This window comes from Motacilla alba, chromosome 4, assembly GCF_015832195.1.
Source record: "Motacilla alba alba isolate MOTALB_02 chromosome 4, Motacilla_alba_V1.0_pri, whole genome shotgun sequence".
Classification (NCBI taxonomy): Eukaryota; Metazoa; Chordata; class Aves; order Passeriformes; family Motacillidae; genus Motacilla; species Motacilla alba.
Genome location: NC_052019.1, coordinates 70,860,581 through 70,877,055, shown reverse-complemented (window position 1 = coordinate 70,877,055; position 16,475 = coordinate 70,860,581). Strand labels below are relative to the sequence as shown.

The 16,475-nt window shown below is 49.3% G+C and overlaps 1 protein-coding gene across 10 annotated transcripts in view; it reads left to right on the top strand.

Annotated features, from left to right (window-relative positions):
- SLC4A4 (solute carrier family 4 member 4) overlaps window positions 1-16,475 on the top strand; it is a 152,597-nt gene that overhangs the window by 87,656 nt on the left and 48,466 nt on the right. For all 10 annotated transcript variants that reach the window (XM_038136531.1, XM_038136532.1, XM_038136530.1 and 7 more), the window contains 2 exons: window positions 10,544-10,679; window positions 14,266-14,426. In XM_038136531.1, coding sequence (XP_037992459.1) covers window positions 10,544-10,679; window positions 14,266-14,426 — 297 coding nt within the window. The remainder of the gene's footprint in view (window positions 1-10,543; window positions 10,680-14,265; window positions 14,427-16,475) is intronic.

The window sequence follows — 16,475 nt, the reverse complement described above, 5'->3', positions numbered from 1 at the left end:
CCCAGGTCCTGGACAGTGTTTAAGACCAGCTGGCTGCTCAGTGCTTTTGATGCCGCTGCCAGTTTTTGTGCTTGGGGAAGGATTTAAAAAGTAGAGTTTGACTCCCTGTTGGGTTGGTCACAGTCGATTCCCTAAATGCAAAGGAAGCAGTTCAGCTTTGTTTTGCTGTTTTCCTGTTTGGTCTTGGTTGTGCTGGTGCAGCCCTTGCTGTTTCCAAAGAGTCTGTCAGTATCTTCTGATCCAGAGCTGGCATTCTGTTACTCTCTTTTCTATTCTCATTCTGCAGGCCAGGATGCCAAGCAGATCATTAAACCCAGCGTGGGGTTTCCAGTCTCTCTTCATTACTAAAAGTTCTCTGAAGCCCTGGCAAAGTGGTCGTGTTTGGGCAGCAGATGGGGTAGCTGGAGTGAAGATCATCTGTCTTGGAAGCTCACTAATGAAATAGAATAAATGAGGTTGGGAGGTGCCATCAGTGGGTCCCAACCTCTGCTCAAAGCAGGGCCAGCTTGGTAATTAAGTTATTAACTTTGCTTTCTAAGTTATGGTATTGTGTCTGTAGCACTCTGTCCTTAGATGGCAGTGCAGTGACACAGGGCCCCAGGGAGGCACGCTGTTACTTTTCCTACTCATGGAAGCATCCTCACACCTTTGGATGCTCAGGACAGGGAGTCCTTGGGTCTCCTGGGGCGCCCTTTAAGCACGGGCAGTACAATATTATTCTTGTCAAGTGCGAGGAATTGCATCTTCTCTCTCTCCTTTGCGGTGGTTTCATCCTCCCCTCACTGCAGTAGGTTGATCCTCTTGTATCCTTTTCCTCACATGCAGCACAAAGGGGACGATGTGACCCTGTAGAAGACCCCATATCTGCCACTTGGGGGTTAGGCTGGGGCCTGACCATTAGGAAGATCAGCGCTTCTGCCAAAATCCCCCCCAGCCATTCCCTTGGTCCAAGCCATCCCCAAACTGACCTCCTACTTATGTTTTCTGCCCTGCTGTCTAATCATTAGCAAACTGCTTAATGCACAGCAAAGGACCAATTAACCCTAAAGCATTTAGTGAACTGCATGTAAATTAGTTGTAAAGTGTTGCCCTAAACATTAAATGTTAGGCAATTACATAAACCAATAATTGCTAAAGTTGCATTTAGGAGCTTAAAAGAAAGAAAAAAAAAATCTGCTTAAGTAGCGCTTGGGAAAACTCTGCTAATGGTTTTGTTTTTAACTGCAGCCCTCCCGGTCTGGGTAAGTCCCAGCAGGCTGGGGCAGTTGAGATTCCATGTGGTTTTAGTTGTGTAAGAAAAATAAAGGCATAGTAACCTTGTGCACCTTTGGAAACTGCAAGGAAAACCTCCAAAGGGCACGACCTGGAGTCTAGGAAGAAATGGTAGAAGTATGGTCGATGGTGTCCCGTTGGATAGCAGTGCCAGCTAATTCTGGGGATCGATCGTTGTTTTCTTCGGGTTCAGGCCGCGTGAAACATTCCAGACCTGACTGAAACCTTGGCTCTGCGCAGGGTGTGGTGAGGTGTGAGCGCAGTGGGCCTGGCCACTCACTGCTCTTGGGTTCACTTCCATCCTCTCTCCTTTGTGCTGCAGACACCTGCCTCCTCCCGTGTTACCCTCTGGGAAAGGCTAAGCGCCTGTGCACCCACCTGTGTGCTGCAGTTTCACACGAAGAGGCTGCTTTGCTTTTCTGCACAGTTTTTAATCCCCTTAATTGGCCGTCTCACTCCAAGGTGGTCCAGGTCACCCACTGCTTCTCAAGCTCCTGCCGCTAATGGTCTTAAATAATTCATTTTCCTTGTGTGCCTCACGTACTTATCCTCCAGTGTGGAGTGGAATCTTTCATTTCTGGAAGCTTTCCTTTGACCTGGGCTTGTGTCAGACCCAGATGTTCCTAAATGGTGCGCTGAAGTGTGGCTTTGCCTCTTTATTCTGTGTATTTGTGCTTCGCTGCTGCTTTAGAGCCTCTTTGTTTTTTTGGTAAAAGTATCTCTGTGCGTGGCTCGTGTTGCATTCCACGAGGAGTCACCAAATGTGTCTCTAGATACCAGATTTCTCATTCTTCAGTGAAAAAACAAGTTGGGTTTGTTTGAACTTGCTTTCCTCCTTCTTCAATTTTGGCAGTGGCCTTTTCTGGAGTATATTGATCTTAGTTTCAGTGCATTCACTTACTGAAAGCCAACCCGTGCTTAATTTTCCTGGATAAATCCATTGGATAATGGCCTTTTATTTTGCTTGTACACAGTTTTCCTAGTGTAGATCCTGGTCGTGTTCCTTTCCTGAAAGTGGAAATATTTTATCCTTATGTTTCCCTGATTGAATTACAGAAATTTGCTCAAAGCTGTAAAGCTACCTTTCAGCATGGATGAGACCCCAGCCAATCCACTGGTTTTTTCCCCCATAGTCACGTTCCCTGGAGGTTTGGAGCTTGTGTAGGAGGTGGGGGTGAGTCTGTGAAGCTTGGAGTTAAAAGGAGGCAGAAGCTTGAACTTCACTCGCTGTTGCAAGGGGAAACCAGTGAAGAGCAGGAGCTGCCCAAATGTCAGCAGGCTTTTGAGAAGGAGTTGAATGGCGAGTTTCTGGGAAGCTGCTTGGAAGGAGTGTGCTGCTGGCAGCCTGGAGCCCTGCCGAGCCCGGAGTTAATGGTGGTTAATTTTTAAAGGCAGGCCCCAAACTGGTTATTGTGTCTTTGTCTCAATGGGGTCTTTCTGCTCCCAAATGCCATTGCAAGAGCCCTTTTCTGAGTTCCCTTGACTTGACCCAGAGAGAAAAAGAAAATGCCTTCAGAGAGGTGATTTACCCACGCAGAGCTTTGCTTTGCCACACTGCTAACTGCTGCTAACTGGTGGGGACGGTCCCCTCGGGATGGTGCAAACATCTCCAGGGATGCCAAGGGAGGGAAGGGGTGTTTATCAGCGTTTAACATACAGAGTGAATGCAGGCACCCAAAGGGGCAGGGCTGTCGGGGTGGATCCACCCGATGGAGCTTGCTTTGCAGCAGCAGGGAAACGTGAGGAGAACCAGCAACCAGATGTGAAACCAACTGGTTTTGCAACCACCCTGTCAGGCCAAATCCTGGTGCTCTCCTGGTCAATGGAAGCATTTTCTGGATTCTCAGGCTGGCTTTGCAGCTTTTTAGATAAGCGGCTCTGAACTGTTCTGAGCCAAAAAGGCCGTTTGTCACTGAGCACAGCTGTTCAGAAGGTGGTGGGAAAATAGAGAATCCTTTTTCAAAGCATCTCAGGGGAGGTTGGCACATTCCTCCTGCTGTGAGTCAAGGTGAAGTGGCCTCCTGAGCTCTGGCTTCTGAGCTGGTTGGAGCAGATGATCCTTGAGGTCTCTCCCACCTGGTGTCCTACAGTTCTGTGACAGTGCTTTTAGTGTGGAATTATGTGTGCGACAAGGGGGAATGACTCCCCACTGACACAGGCAGCGTTAGATGGGATATCAGGGAGAAAATCTTGCCCGTTAGGGCACTGAGGCCCTGGCTCAGGTTGCCCAGAGAAACTGTGGCTGCCCCATCCCTGGAAGTGTCCAAGGCCAGGTTGAATGGGACCTGGGGCAACCTGGGCTAAGTGGAAGGTGCCCTGCCCATGGCAGAGGGTTTTGGAACAAGATGAGCTTTAAGTCTCTTTCAACTGAAGCCAGTCTGGGATTCTGTAAAATACATATTTACGCCGTGGAGTTGGAAGCAGGACAGGTGATGAGGAAGGAATGACAACCTGTAGAAGCCCCCAGCCCGTGCCTTTAGCTCTCGTGCACCAGTTGGTCTCTGCAAGGATGGTGAGGAATAATAAAGCACAGCTCCCTCTGTGCCCAGAATGGATGAGGTGTTTGGCGACACGGAAAACAGAGGGAACAGAATGAAAAGAGCCGAAAGCAAAAAGTGTGGATGCCAGAAACATTCAGTACTCCTTGAAAAACTGCCTGGCAACAGAGGTGGGCTCCACTGCAGCCGGAGACACGGGGCAAAGGGCTCGGCGTGCCCGGAAACTGTGGGAATAACTAGGGAAAATCCTCACCCACACGTGTGTAGTTTCCTCCCTCTGTGACTGGGTTCTGTCCTGCTGAGCCCCTGCTGAAGAGACTTCCAGAAGTGCTGAAACACTCAGGGCTGCTGTGGAGATTGATTGAACGGGACAAATAGGCAGCGATGAAACCCTGCTTGTGAGAAGAGCTTAATAGGCAGAAAATTGGCTATTGCAGCCGGAGGGCTGGTTGGGAAGCACACAGAGGAAGTTTCCTCTTGTCGTTGCGTGGAAACTTAAAACCCAAGAGAAGAGCCCAGAGTTGTTATGGCTGTGTCCTTAGAAGTGTCCCTGTACCCTTCCTGTTACCTAAACGAGGTAAATGAGCAGTGGTAGGCTGAGTTATAGTTTGGCAGGGGGGCTCGTGGCTGATGAAAGGAAACAATGCTGCTTACAGGGACTGCAGCACATCAAACCTGCTTTAAAACCATCCTTGGGGAGCAGCATTTCAATGCTGGAGAAGAAAAGGATTTTTTTTTTTTTTTTTTTGGTTCACCAGAGGAGCAGGAGTTTTCCCTTGTGCTTATGATGAGCAGTTGCTTTGTGGCCACATGGTGCAGTGATACTGATGGAGGTGTGGGAGGAGCTGTGTGTGGTCGTGGTGTGCTTACAGTGTTCAAGGACAGGACCCAGCAGGATCCCAGAGAGGTGGGCAGCACCAGTCTCTCCAGGAAGGAGACTGTGAAAGCCACACTGCTTTAAAAAGGGAAACCAAGGAAAGCCAAAGAAGGAAAATGATGAGAATTAGGGCGTGGTTTTTGAACTCAGTTCTGTGTGGCAGCCACTGCTCTGCTGTTTCACTGGGGACTTGACTGTTGCTCAGATCCAGTGGAGGTGTGATGCCAGACAGCATCCTGTGTCTGTGTGACAGCAGGAAATGTTCCAGAGCTCTGGAGAGAGCCAGGCTTTCCCTAGGTGCTGCTCTTTCTTTATTAAAGTCTTCTTGGCAACTGCTTGGGAAGATCTCCTTAAAAATGTGCTGCTGTAGCAGTTCGACACAACTGGAAGTACGATGGCTGACCTCCAGGACTGGTCCAAAAATACCTTTGTTATCCATATTTTGCAATGAATTGCCTGTGGTGTAGTTTATATCGGGGTTCATAACCAGTATGGTTTGTCACTGTGGGCGAGCTGGTTTGTAAAAGTAAGTGTCATAGGCATTGCTGCCTTTAATGCAGTTAAGAATGCCACTTGGAGAACCTAGAAAAATTTTAAAATGTGGCATAGAAAGACAAATTTCCTGTTTTTCTGTCAGTTGGGAGTCAGTCACTGCTGATTAGCATCTAGCTGTGGCATACCCACGGGGAATTGCATGGTCCATGTATGCCCAATTCAGCACCCTTGGAATCAGGGGAGCCTGGCATTGATGGGAGCAGGCAGAGCCTCAATCACATTGTTAATAGGTAAAATGCTTCGTGTGGCTCAACTGGCTCATTGTGTGTCTGTGGGAGGCTATCTGTTCCCATTTCCTTGGGATTCTGCAGCTGCCTCTGCTTCTGGCAGGTTGAGTAGATATTACTGGGTTTGGCCGCAGCTGGGAAAAACAGTCTTGGAAGGCAGAGTCTCCCTCGAGTGGAGCAGTGCTGGAAAAAAGCTCATCGTGGGACTTGGGATATAGCATGTGGTGGGCTCTCCATCACAGCCGTGTGGACAGAATTGGCAGGCTGCCTTCTCTTACAGGAGCTGCCTTATAGGATAAGGCTCACGAAGTTTTCATGAGATAGTGATGGGTTTGTTTAGAAGTTTCCCACACTGATTGACCACATTGCATCCATAGATGAGTTGAAGTGAAACATTTTTGGATAAAGGGTCCTTTTTCTCTCCTTGCATCTCCAAGGAATGTTTTAACAAAGTGTCTGTAGGCCCAGCACCAAAGACCGAGTGAGCTGGGAATGCCCAGCAAGGCATTATGTAAATGCTGCCCTTCTTCTGGCACTTGAGAGAACACAGTATTACTAAGACTTTGTCCAAGACCTAAGATTTTTTGCAGATCAAACACTTCATATATGTCACATGCTGCAGAGGAATTTACAGCAAAACATGTACTATCATGCAGTCCAAAAGTCCAGCAAAAAATGGATTATTCCAGAGGCAGGCAGTGCTGTTCCGTATGTCTGGGAAGGGGCACTATCAAAGGATCAGGTAGATTAGCTCCAAGATAGATCAAGCACCTCAAGTAGCATTCTCTGCACCCCACAGCTGTGCAAGAAGTGGCCTGGGGTGGGATCCAGGTGCTGTGGGGAGTGTTCCCTCCCGGCTGCCAAGTGCTGCCTGTGGAAAGTCTAATCTGCCTCACAGCCAGCCTGCCCCAGCACGGGGTCAAAAAGTAATCGTTCATAAGCAAAGACGCAAAACAAGCGAGGAGAAATTCTCACGCTTGCTTAGAGTGATTAGCTGGGGAGCAGATCACCCAGGGCTGCTTCTGTGGGACCCTGGGAAAGGCTGCTGTGCGGCCTCGGAGCAGTGTTCCTAAAAACTTGGAGCAGTCTTTCCAGAAGCAGGTGTCCCGTGTAAATCCATGTGCACTCGGCTTCTTCGCTGGTGCTCAGGGATGCTTGTGCTCGGTGGAGCACGTGGGCAGTCAGGAAATCAGTTCTCACCCGGGCTGTTCTGCAGGAACTGGTGTTGCCTGAAGTGATCGCTCTCCTTTCCCTAAAGGAAATAACAGTTCTTACCTGTAACGGTGCAGGAATGGCGTGGAGGGTCTGTGTGCTCCACAGGTGCTGGGCAGTATTGCTGGTAAAACAGGACAGCATCTCTTGTCTTACTCTGTGGCCTTGGCCCAGTGTGTTGGATGTCCCAGGTGAATGTTTTCAGCATCTCCTCGTTTTTGGTGGCATTCCGTTCAGGTTTGTCTTTAAAAGAAGCTGGTGGGACTGTGGGCCACCAAAGCCTCCCCACATGCCTTTAGCTGGTGTCTTGTGTTGACAAGGACACACAGTTAAAATTGGTTTTGGTGATGGAGAATTTTGGAAGAGAAGTCAGCTGAACTGGAAAGGAAACAAGTTCAGATCTGTTACAGGGGTCTGCACAAGTCTGTCACTGCTCTGACTGCAGATGGGTTTGACCCGGGCTTTGGCAGAGGGAGGGCAGCCCCAGAAAGGAACGGGAGTGCAGTCGTGTCCTATGTCAGTAAGCCTGCCTGGAAAGCACATTGGACAAACAGCTTTGCTTGATACTGGTTCCACAGGCTCTGGGGAGGGATTTGCACCGGGTCTCTCGGGGGTTTCTGTAGCTGCCAACACACTTAAAAGTAACAGAGAACTTTGTGTCTGATGGTCCCTTAGGCCTCGGATGGAGGAAGCAGTTGACGGAGGTGCAGGTCCCCAGGGTCTTCAGAAGTGTCCCTGATAACAGCCAGCTGAAAAAGCAGGAGGAGAAGCATGTTGGCTGAGTGGAGAAAAGGCTGTTTAACTTGTGCATCAGCACAGGTACCCCCTGTCCTCCATCCTGAGGCAGCCTCGTACACCCAGAGAGCCAGGCTGAAGCTGCCTTCCACCCACCACCAGCCAGGCCCTCGGCACAGAAGCAGGAGGTGACTTTAGGACATGGGCCAGTGCCACCAAGCCCCCTGGCATTTCCATGTGAGGCTGTGCCATTACACCAGGCAGTGAGGGACAGCTGCCACCAAAGCCATTGCTGGAGAGGGCTGGGAAGCTCAGCCATGCCCCATTTGAGGTTGTTAATGCTAGAACATGTCTCTCCCTATTTCCCAACTCCCTGAGATTCCTCTCTCTTGATGGAGATTGATTTTTGCCTTTGGGAACCCGAGGGTATGCATTGTGCTCAGAACTGGCCTGAGCTGAACTTGGAGAAACTGCTGATGTGTTTGCTCTGTGCAAGTCACCATTTTATAAGCTGCCTCACGGGCTGCGTGTGGCTGAATGGAACAGGAAAGGGAAGAGAGCCAAGTGAGAGACATCCCCCATGGATGGCATTGCCTCTGTATCCGTGTTGTGTTGGAACACTCTGCAATTAATATCTTAATTCCTCTCCCATTCAGGGGAAAAATATAACCCCAGCCATCTACATTTGTGGATTAGCCTTTTCTCTGCTGCCAATGCCTGCTGACCATCAGGTTGTTGTCTTGAAGAAGACAGCAAGGAAAGCAGCATTGAGCAGGCGTCAGCGGTGCTGGTTTCAGCAGCTCCCGAGCTGGACGGCCGAGCTGGAAGCGAAGGTGATGGCCAAGGCTGGGCCAGGCTGGCGAGGTGGTGCTCAGAGGTCGGGCAGGCGGAGGGCTGAGGGGTCACCCCCCGGGTTAATGACTCCCCAGCCCCTGAGCCTGGGGCTCAGCCGGCTGCCCACCCCGAGCACACGAGCGCATAAACAACCCATAAAAACCCATAAACGGCCCATTAACCCACAAAATGGCAATCAAGAACATGTGGTCAGGCAGGCATCGGGACCTGTGACCCAGCAAGTGCCCTAATGGGACTGTGAGCCTTACCATCGGCCCTAAGTGCGGATAATGGGAAATCAGCAACAGGGAGAGGAGGCAGGCAACAGAGAGGGGGTGACGGACCACGGGCACCCGGGTTCAGTGTGCAAAGCATTGTGGAGTGATCATGTTATGGCTGGGAGTATCAGGGTAACGCTTCATACAGTAAAACCACCTCAGAGTGACTCAAGAGAGACTGTTCCCATGGGCTCCAGTGGGTGCCTTCAACAGCTCAAGAAGCTCTGCAGTCCCTTCTCTTACAGCCTCCTCCAAGAGGCAGCCACTTCTGTGGTCCACCTTACTTTTTGAAGCAGTCAGATGGACATGTATTTTATTTGTTTTCTAGCTGTGGCATTTGAGTTCCATTTGAATATAAAAGTATATTGAGATCCATTGGTGCGGGTAAAGGGAGAGGACAGTGGAACATGCATGATATGGATGGATAGTCTGGCATCTCCAGCCCCCTGCCATGGGCAGGGACACCTTCCACTATCCCAGGTTTCCCCAAGCCCCACCCAACCTGGCCTTGGATGCTGCCCGGGATGGGGCAGCCACAGCTTCTCTTGGCAACCTGTGCCAGGGCCTCATCAGCCTCACAGGGAAGGATTTCTTTCCAATATCCCATCTAACCCTTGCCCTGTGTCAGTAGAAGCCATTCTCCCTTGTCCTGTCACTCCAGGCCCGTGTCAGAAGTCTCTCCCCAGCTCTCCTGAAGCCCGCAGGAAGTTGAATGCCTCGTGATGGGGAGGCTCCAGGCTGCCCTGGGAGCAGCAGGGCAAGGTCCTTGGCTCCCAGGAGATTCCAAGGGCATTTATGATTGCAAATATACTTTCAGTCCAAAGGAAATCTATATCACTGAAGCATCATCACTCTGAGTAATTTAGGAAGAAAGCTATCAAAGTTTATTTAAGGAAAAGAAAAAGGAGTAAAGGGCATGGTTTTTACTGGTTTCTTTTTTCCCACTGCAAATTGAGAGTCTGTTTACTCTGGAAAAATCAATGTGGTTGGACACCTGATGTAATTAATTATTTTGCAAGAGACAACCAGCTGATCTTTTGAAAAGAAAGGAGTTTTTAGCAGAACTGTTCAAAGTTCATAGTCTACTGTGTATCTCCAATGCTGATAAACATCCAGCAGAAAGGATGTCTGTCTTAAAATTTCACATGGTCACACCTTTGTTTTAAGGTGATATGCTGAGAAAAAGGCTGTAGACCCCGAGGAGCCCTCCTTTAGGAGGACCTTTAGGAGATGCCCTCGGGCCTTGAGATGATGGGGACAGTGATGTTCTCAGGTTTGAATTTTGAACCCTTAAGCAGGAAAGGGTTTCTGTCCTTTTTCTCGAGCTTACGGTGCAAACAGGCCTTGCTTGTGCCGTGTGTTGAACGTAGTAGCTCTTTTGCCTAAACAGGCAGTCTTTTCCAAGCGGGACCAGTTGTTTTTTTGCAGTGCATTGGTGCCTGACTAAATGCATTGGGTTGCATTCTTCATGTATAGAGGAGACAACCCTTCTGTTAAGTATTCCTGTGTTTTCCAGTGGTGGGCTGGGGAGGTTCCAGCCTGCCTTGCAGGCCAATGGCAGCCCAAACCTGGCTGGCAGGGAGGGAGGGGAAAGCCAGCAGTGGGATGCTGTGCCAGCAAGCCCCCAATTGGTTTGGCTGGAACTGGTTTTAGGTCATATAAAAAAGGGGGTGAAGGATCCGGGCTGCTCAGAGAGCGGCAGGTCCTCGGGCAGCGCCACAGAGCACATTGGTTCTGAGCTCCATAGTGCCTTTTTTTTTTCCACAAGGACTGCGAATTGCTGTAACATAGTTCAGGTCTGTAGGAAGAGACAAGTTTTCCTGAACTTTACTCCCAGCTTGAACTTGTAAGAAGTTCAGCGAGAGGCAAGGAAGGGGAGAGAGGGAGATAGAGGCACCCTCGCTCCCGCCCCTGCGTCCGCAGCGCCGAGGATGTCAGATGGCAGAGGCAGCCTGGAGAAGCAGCTGAATGGCCTTGGGGAGCAGGGCAAGGCGAGGAGCCGCACGTCGCTGGTCATCGCGCAGGCCGTTAACCGCAGTATTTTCACCTCTGCAGTCTCCCCCGCCGCCGAGCGCATCCGCTTCATCCTCGGAGAGGAAGATGACAGCCCCGCGCCCCCGCAGCTCTTCACCGAGCTGGACGAGCTTCTGGCTGTCGATGGACAGGAGATGGAGTGGAAGGAGACTGCAAGGTGGGTTGCTTTTCCTTTACCCCCAAAGGGAAGGGCAGCCAGCAGTGCTTTCCACGGGAGATGGCTGTTCTAGCATTCCGCTGGGGAATACCCGTGCTGCGGGATCGCGCGGGGAAGCCGCAGAAAGGAGCCTCTGTCGTTCAAATTACCATTCTTCGGTCAATGAGAGAATTTTAGGGTTTGTTTAAATATTCCAAAAGCAAAACTAGGAAAACGAGAGAGTGCCAGATGGATTGCAATAGTTTGCCTGTGGAGAGAAAAGTATGGGCTCAGTAGTGCTTTGCAAAGGGGGACGCGTCTCAGCCGGAATTGGCAGAAGTTGCCGGTTCCAATTTGGCTGAGTCAAAACCGCTTCAGTACTGTTGCCCCAAAGTGGCTTTTGAGCCTGGTCCCACCTCACAGAGACAGGCTGTCCCTGTCCTCGTGAGTTACCGATGGAATTCATTGTAAATAGGAAAAAAAGCTTAAAGGTGTCTTCTTCTGAAGAAATTATTCAAGGTGCATGTTAAATGCTGGATGGAGTCGCTTGCTTTGAGTTCCTTGGCTGGATTCTTTGATGCTGCTGTTAGTTTGGTCAAAAAGCCATGATAAAAAAGCTGGGGTGTTTTTGGGGTCTGGCTGCTACGAGCTACATGTAGTTTATATCTGAACACCACTGACCTATTCCCAGTTGCTCTCACTGAGCCTGGTGGTTTTCCTTTTCCCTTATGGTGCCTGGGCTAAGCTCTTTCCCCACATCCCCCTTTTAAGGGCGCTGTTTGTGTTCAAAGTTAGCCCCTGTTTGGTCACCTTAATCTTCTTTACCTATGATTTAATTTCTCTAATTTCTGACTTGTTGCTCATCCTTTTTCTCCCTTTATTGCTGTTCTTTCCTCTTACCATGAGCTCACCAATTTCTGATTTAGGTGTTTTTACACATCTTTGGTAGGAGTGCTGCATGGAGCTGTGTGTGGGGTTCTCTGCAGGGTTCTTCTCCCAAGTAGCAAACCACAGGACAAGAGGAAACAGCCTCAAGGTGTGCCAGGGGAGGTTTAGGTTGGATATTAGGAAAAATTTCTTCACCCATAGGGTTGTCTGTGCAGGATAGTGGTGGAGTCCTCGTCTCTCATGGGATGTAACAAATGTGTAGATGCGATGCTTGGGCACATGGGTTGCTGGTGGCCTTGTCTTTGCTGGATTAATGTTTGGATTAGATGATAGTAGAGGACTTTGCCAACCCGAATGGATCCATGATTCTTTGTATAAATGACACAGAATGTAACAAAGCACCCTGTTGAAGTGCTGTTAAATTTCTAAATTTGCCCAGCCTCCTGCTTTTGTGGGTAGTGATCTTACAAAATGTCTAATTGTTCAGGATTTTTCAGTACATTGCTGAAATTACTTAGTGTCACACCATAGAACTTCCTGAGAGCTCCTGAGCATCTCCCGGTGCATCCGGAGCTGGCTGGTGCTGTGCTTCAGTGGGCACAGGGTCTGCCAGCTGTTCTGGGGCTGTTTTACATCTGCTGCTGCAGAACAGCTCTCTTCCCACCACTGGGAAGTTGCATGAGCCGGTACTGAACGCGGGAAGAAGTGCAGGGCTGGGTGGGTGGAGGAGAGAGGAGAGGACAGAAGAGACCTCGTGGGGTTGATGCTTGCCCTGGCCCAGTGTAGAACTGCCCAGCTCCCAGCCGGGGGGAGCACTGCTGCCTGCACGCTGGTGCAGGGCTAAAGGCTGCCCTTGTATTTGAGAGAGCAAACAATCAGATTGCCTTCCTCATCTCCCTCCTGCTCTGTTCTGACACCTACACATTCCTTCTGTCTGCTGCACCTCGCTCCCAGCAGCCCCCTGAAAGCTGTGGTGATATTATCAGGTGTAAAAGGGGGGAGGAGAAAAATGTCATTCCTGGCACAGCTTATAGAACAAAGAAGATCACAACAGGAGTTCAAAAAACCCGTATCCACCACCCCACAGTCCAGCGCTGTCATTCCTTTTCTCTGTAATCCCATCACCTTCCTGCCATCTCTCTGCCTCATGGAGAGACTGTCCCCACACTATTGTGGACATGTCTTGGTCCCCAAAGATACTTCATTGCTCCTCACAACAGGCTGGGGCCCTCCAGCTGCTGCAGGACTTCTCCTTTTTCTGCTTCACTCAGTATCCTGTGACCACTTCTGGAATGCTGGCATTCCCTTGGCAGTGCAGGCTGCTGAGTGAAGGTGCCCCTGCCCATGGCAGCAGTTTGGAGCTTGGTGAGCTCCGAGGTCCCTCCCAGCCCACGCCACTCTCTGATGGTGTCGATCCAGCAGGCATTTGTTCACCCAGGTTTGCAAGTTAATGTTTGGTGTATTGTGTTGGGACTGTGGGTTGTGGTGAGAAAAGTAAACAAAAAGCAAATATTGATAGTTGTGAGTAATCACTTTCTCTGGAAGGACAAACACTGGCAATTTGCAGCCTTCCTGCTGTAACAGGGTAAATGTAACTCCACACAAAGCCCCTGAAGTGCCCAGATTTGCAGCTACCCAGGTCCCTCAGGTGTCCTAGGAAACACTTAGTTTTTGTGAACTAAAAGGACCTTATTAATTGGAGATGAAAATCAGTCTTTTATCTTGAGTTAAAAAGCAGCTTTAAAAAAACAAAGTCTCAGAAAGAGATTATTGCAATTGTGAAGCATAATTGATTAATCCTCAAGTAATACATTTTTCAGGATTAAAGATAATTTCCCTTGCTGTTAATAATATTCTTTTGAACAAATTTATGAGCTTCCTTGCCTTATGTGTGTGGGGTTTTTCTTAACAATCCCTTTATATTAGTCACTGGAATTTTCATTTTCCACATATATTAAAATGGTGTCTCAAGAGGGGATTAAAAAGCGTTTCTGCATTGCCATTAGGGCGTACTGAGCCACCTTTTCTTGCACCCCCAGTTTACACCAGAGCCCTCGCAGGGTGCCGTGGTGAGGAGGAAGGTGTGGGCCAGCTGAGATCCCCCAGGCTCACAGGAGCCCTGTGCTCCATCCCTGCGCGCCCCGGGCTGGGCGCAGCGGGGCCAAGGGCAGGGTCAAGGCTGCAGGGGGACCTGGGGGTGGGCTGCAGCCCAGGGACATGGAGCCTCCTGCTTCCCTGCCCTTGGGATGTAGTTTTAGGGGCGTAAAGAGTGTTTTGCAGAACCAGGATTTACCCTTTGCTCTCACCTTCCATTAGAGATAAGTTTTCTGGGTTTTTCAGACCTGCTTGGTTCAATCATTAAACAGCAGCTGGAGGGAAAGAATGAGCTCCTTAATTTGTGCCTTCTCCTTTGGTGGCTCACGTGTTCTCTAAGAGCACCTTCAGGCGTGGCTGGGATGTGCTCCTCTCTTCTCCCCTGCGTCAGCCTGTGGGCATGGGCCAGCAGTACTCCATGCTGCCTCCATGTTGGCAGTGGCCGATTCCATATTTTATGGCCTGATTTTGAATCACGGAATCACTTAGTTGGGAACAGCCCTCCAGGAGAATAGAGTCCAGCCATTCCCAGAGCTGCCCGGATAGTGAAGGCATTCACGTGGTTTATTTTCCCTGCAAGGAGGCAACAGCCTTAACCCCGTCTCATTGCTCTGCCCTGTTGCAGGTGGATCAAGTTTGAGGAGAAGGTAGAGCAGGGTGGGGAGCGATGGAGCAAACCGCACGTGGCCACCTTGTCTCTGCACAGCCTGTTCGAGCTGAGGACCTGCATAGAGAAGGGCTCCATCATGCTGGATATGGAGGCCTCTTCCCTCCCACAGGTGGTGGGTAAGTACACCTGTCTTGGCTCTTTCTCTCACCACAAATTTTTTATTAACTCTGGTATGGCTTTATGGGTGGTTTTAATGAAAAAGCGCTGCTTTTCCCAAAAAAGAGGGGAAAAAATGAAAGAGCAAGGAATAAGAGGGAAAAACTAGAAAGTACCTGGAAAATGATAGCAGATGGATGAAAAGAGTCCATCTCAGTGCAGGAAGAAGAGGAAAAGACATCCATTTAATTTATATTCACTGTGGAAAAGGTGACATGTGAACGGGCCACGTGTCTGGGGGCAGAGACACCCATCAGGTACTGTTCATGCAGAACAACTCGGGCCAGGAGCTGGTCCTGGGTGAGGTGCTCAGCTGCCCACTGAGGGCAGGTGGGGCTGTGTTTAGCAGCCCCCAGCACCAGCTGGTGCTCTGCTCTGCAGAGTGGGAGGGCAGGTTTTGTACGGTCAAATCAGCCGTGGCCCGGGGTGACGCTTGGTGACATGGTGAGAGCCGGATCATGTTGCCCATGGTGTGTGAGAATTTAGAGAAAATAAATTTTCCAAGTGAGCCATCCAGTGGAGGGACTTGAACCAAAATGCTGGGTTTAAGACCCATTACACGAGGAGATGTAAAAGAGCAAAATTAAGCACTTCCTCTGCCAAAAATCAGTGCTTTGAATGATCATCTCAGCAAGTAAGGTCAAAATTATCCTGGCATGGAATTATCCCATACACTGGGTTGTAAGACTTGGAATTCCAGCTGTTTCTGGTGTTAAATACAGAGTTTTGAACTTAGTTTTGCAAGTGCTTATGTTGATATGTATCTTCCATTGCTTTTGCGTCTGTGTATCCAAATGCACAACTTTGCAAAGTTTTAACAAAATAAACCCCCCAAGAACCTCTCAAGTTTTCTGCTGAAGGTGAACCTGCTTCAGAAGCTGGTGTTCATGGTCCAAAACCTTAAACCCTCAAACATTAAATTTTCTTTTGAAGTCCCTTCGAGATGTCACCTTCAATCTCCTTCTTCAACCCCCAAATTAAATCTAATTCCTAGGAGATTAAATTACACATCGGTGGCTGCTCTTGCTGTGACACTGTGACAGTGTCCTGATCGAGGTGGTTTTGCTGGTCCAGACCCTTAATCAGACAGGTAGGGATATCCAGGACTGGATTTCCAGGATGATTTAATCATGATCACTTGGCTGGTGTCTGGTAGTGACACACAGGAAAGGAAAACTCCAAAGAAAAACTCTTTTTGTTGCTTGCGTTTTATCAGCAACAGGGAAGGGAGGTGCCAGGTAGAGAAGGATAAACTCCAAAAATCACTAACCCACAACCCTGAGCAGGAAAAGCTTGGATTAAAGTAACACTTAGCAAAGGTCAGCCTTTTGCCAAGCATGTTGTGTGAGGGTACCTGCGTGCCTATGCCCACGCTGTCTTAGTTTGAGAGGAAGAGCTAGGTGCTTCCTTGGGGATTGGAAGAGGCTTTAATTCTGAGCAGCACGTAGAGGATGACTTTCTGACTCACTGAGTTAGCAAATGTGATGCGTGTCCTGCCTCCCCCTCGCCATAACTTTTATTATTAGCACAAATAAAAGTTACCAGCAGACAAATATGAGCTGCCACTTGCCCTCAGGGGACAGTGCATGAACTCGAGTCGCCAAGGGAACAACTTCATGCGAGACTTACTGCACAGGGGACATTCTTCATAAGTCTGGCCACCTTTTTGCCTTTTTCCTCTGGGATAAGGGAGGAGAAAGAGGGGAATTGATGGGAAGTGAGCAGGCACTGAGGGTGCTGGGGGCCTTTTCTTCTGGTCACTCCATGAAAAGTTAAGCCATATAATACGTCCTGTGGTAACTGGAGCAAGTTCTGCCACTTGTAGTTGCCATCACTTCAGTCCTGCAAGTGAATGATTTAATTAGTGGCTCATCTCCAGGATTTCTTCCTATCTTTAGATTAGGTTTTACTGGGAGCCTGCGAGGTGAACTCAGGCCTTACTGAATCTGATAGAAGATTTTCTGTGTGCTTTATGGGAGCATCATGGAACTTGCAATAGAGTAATAGTA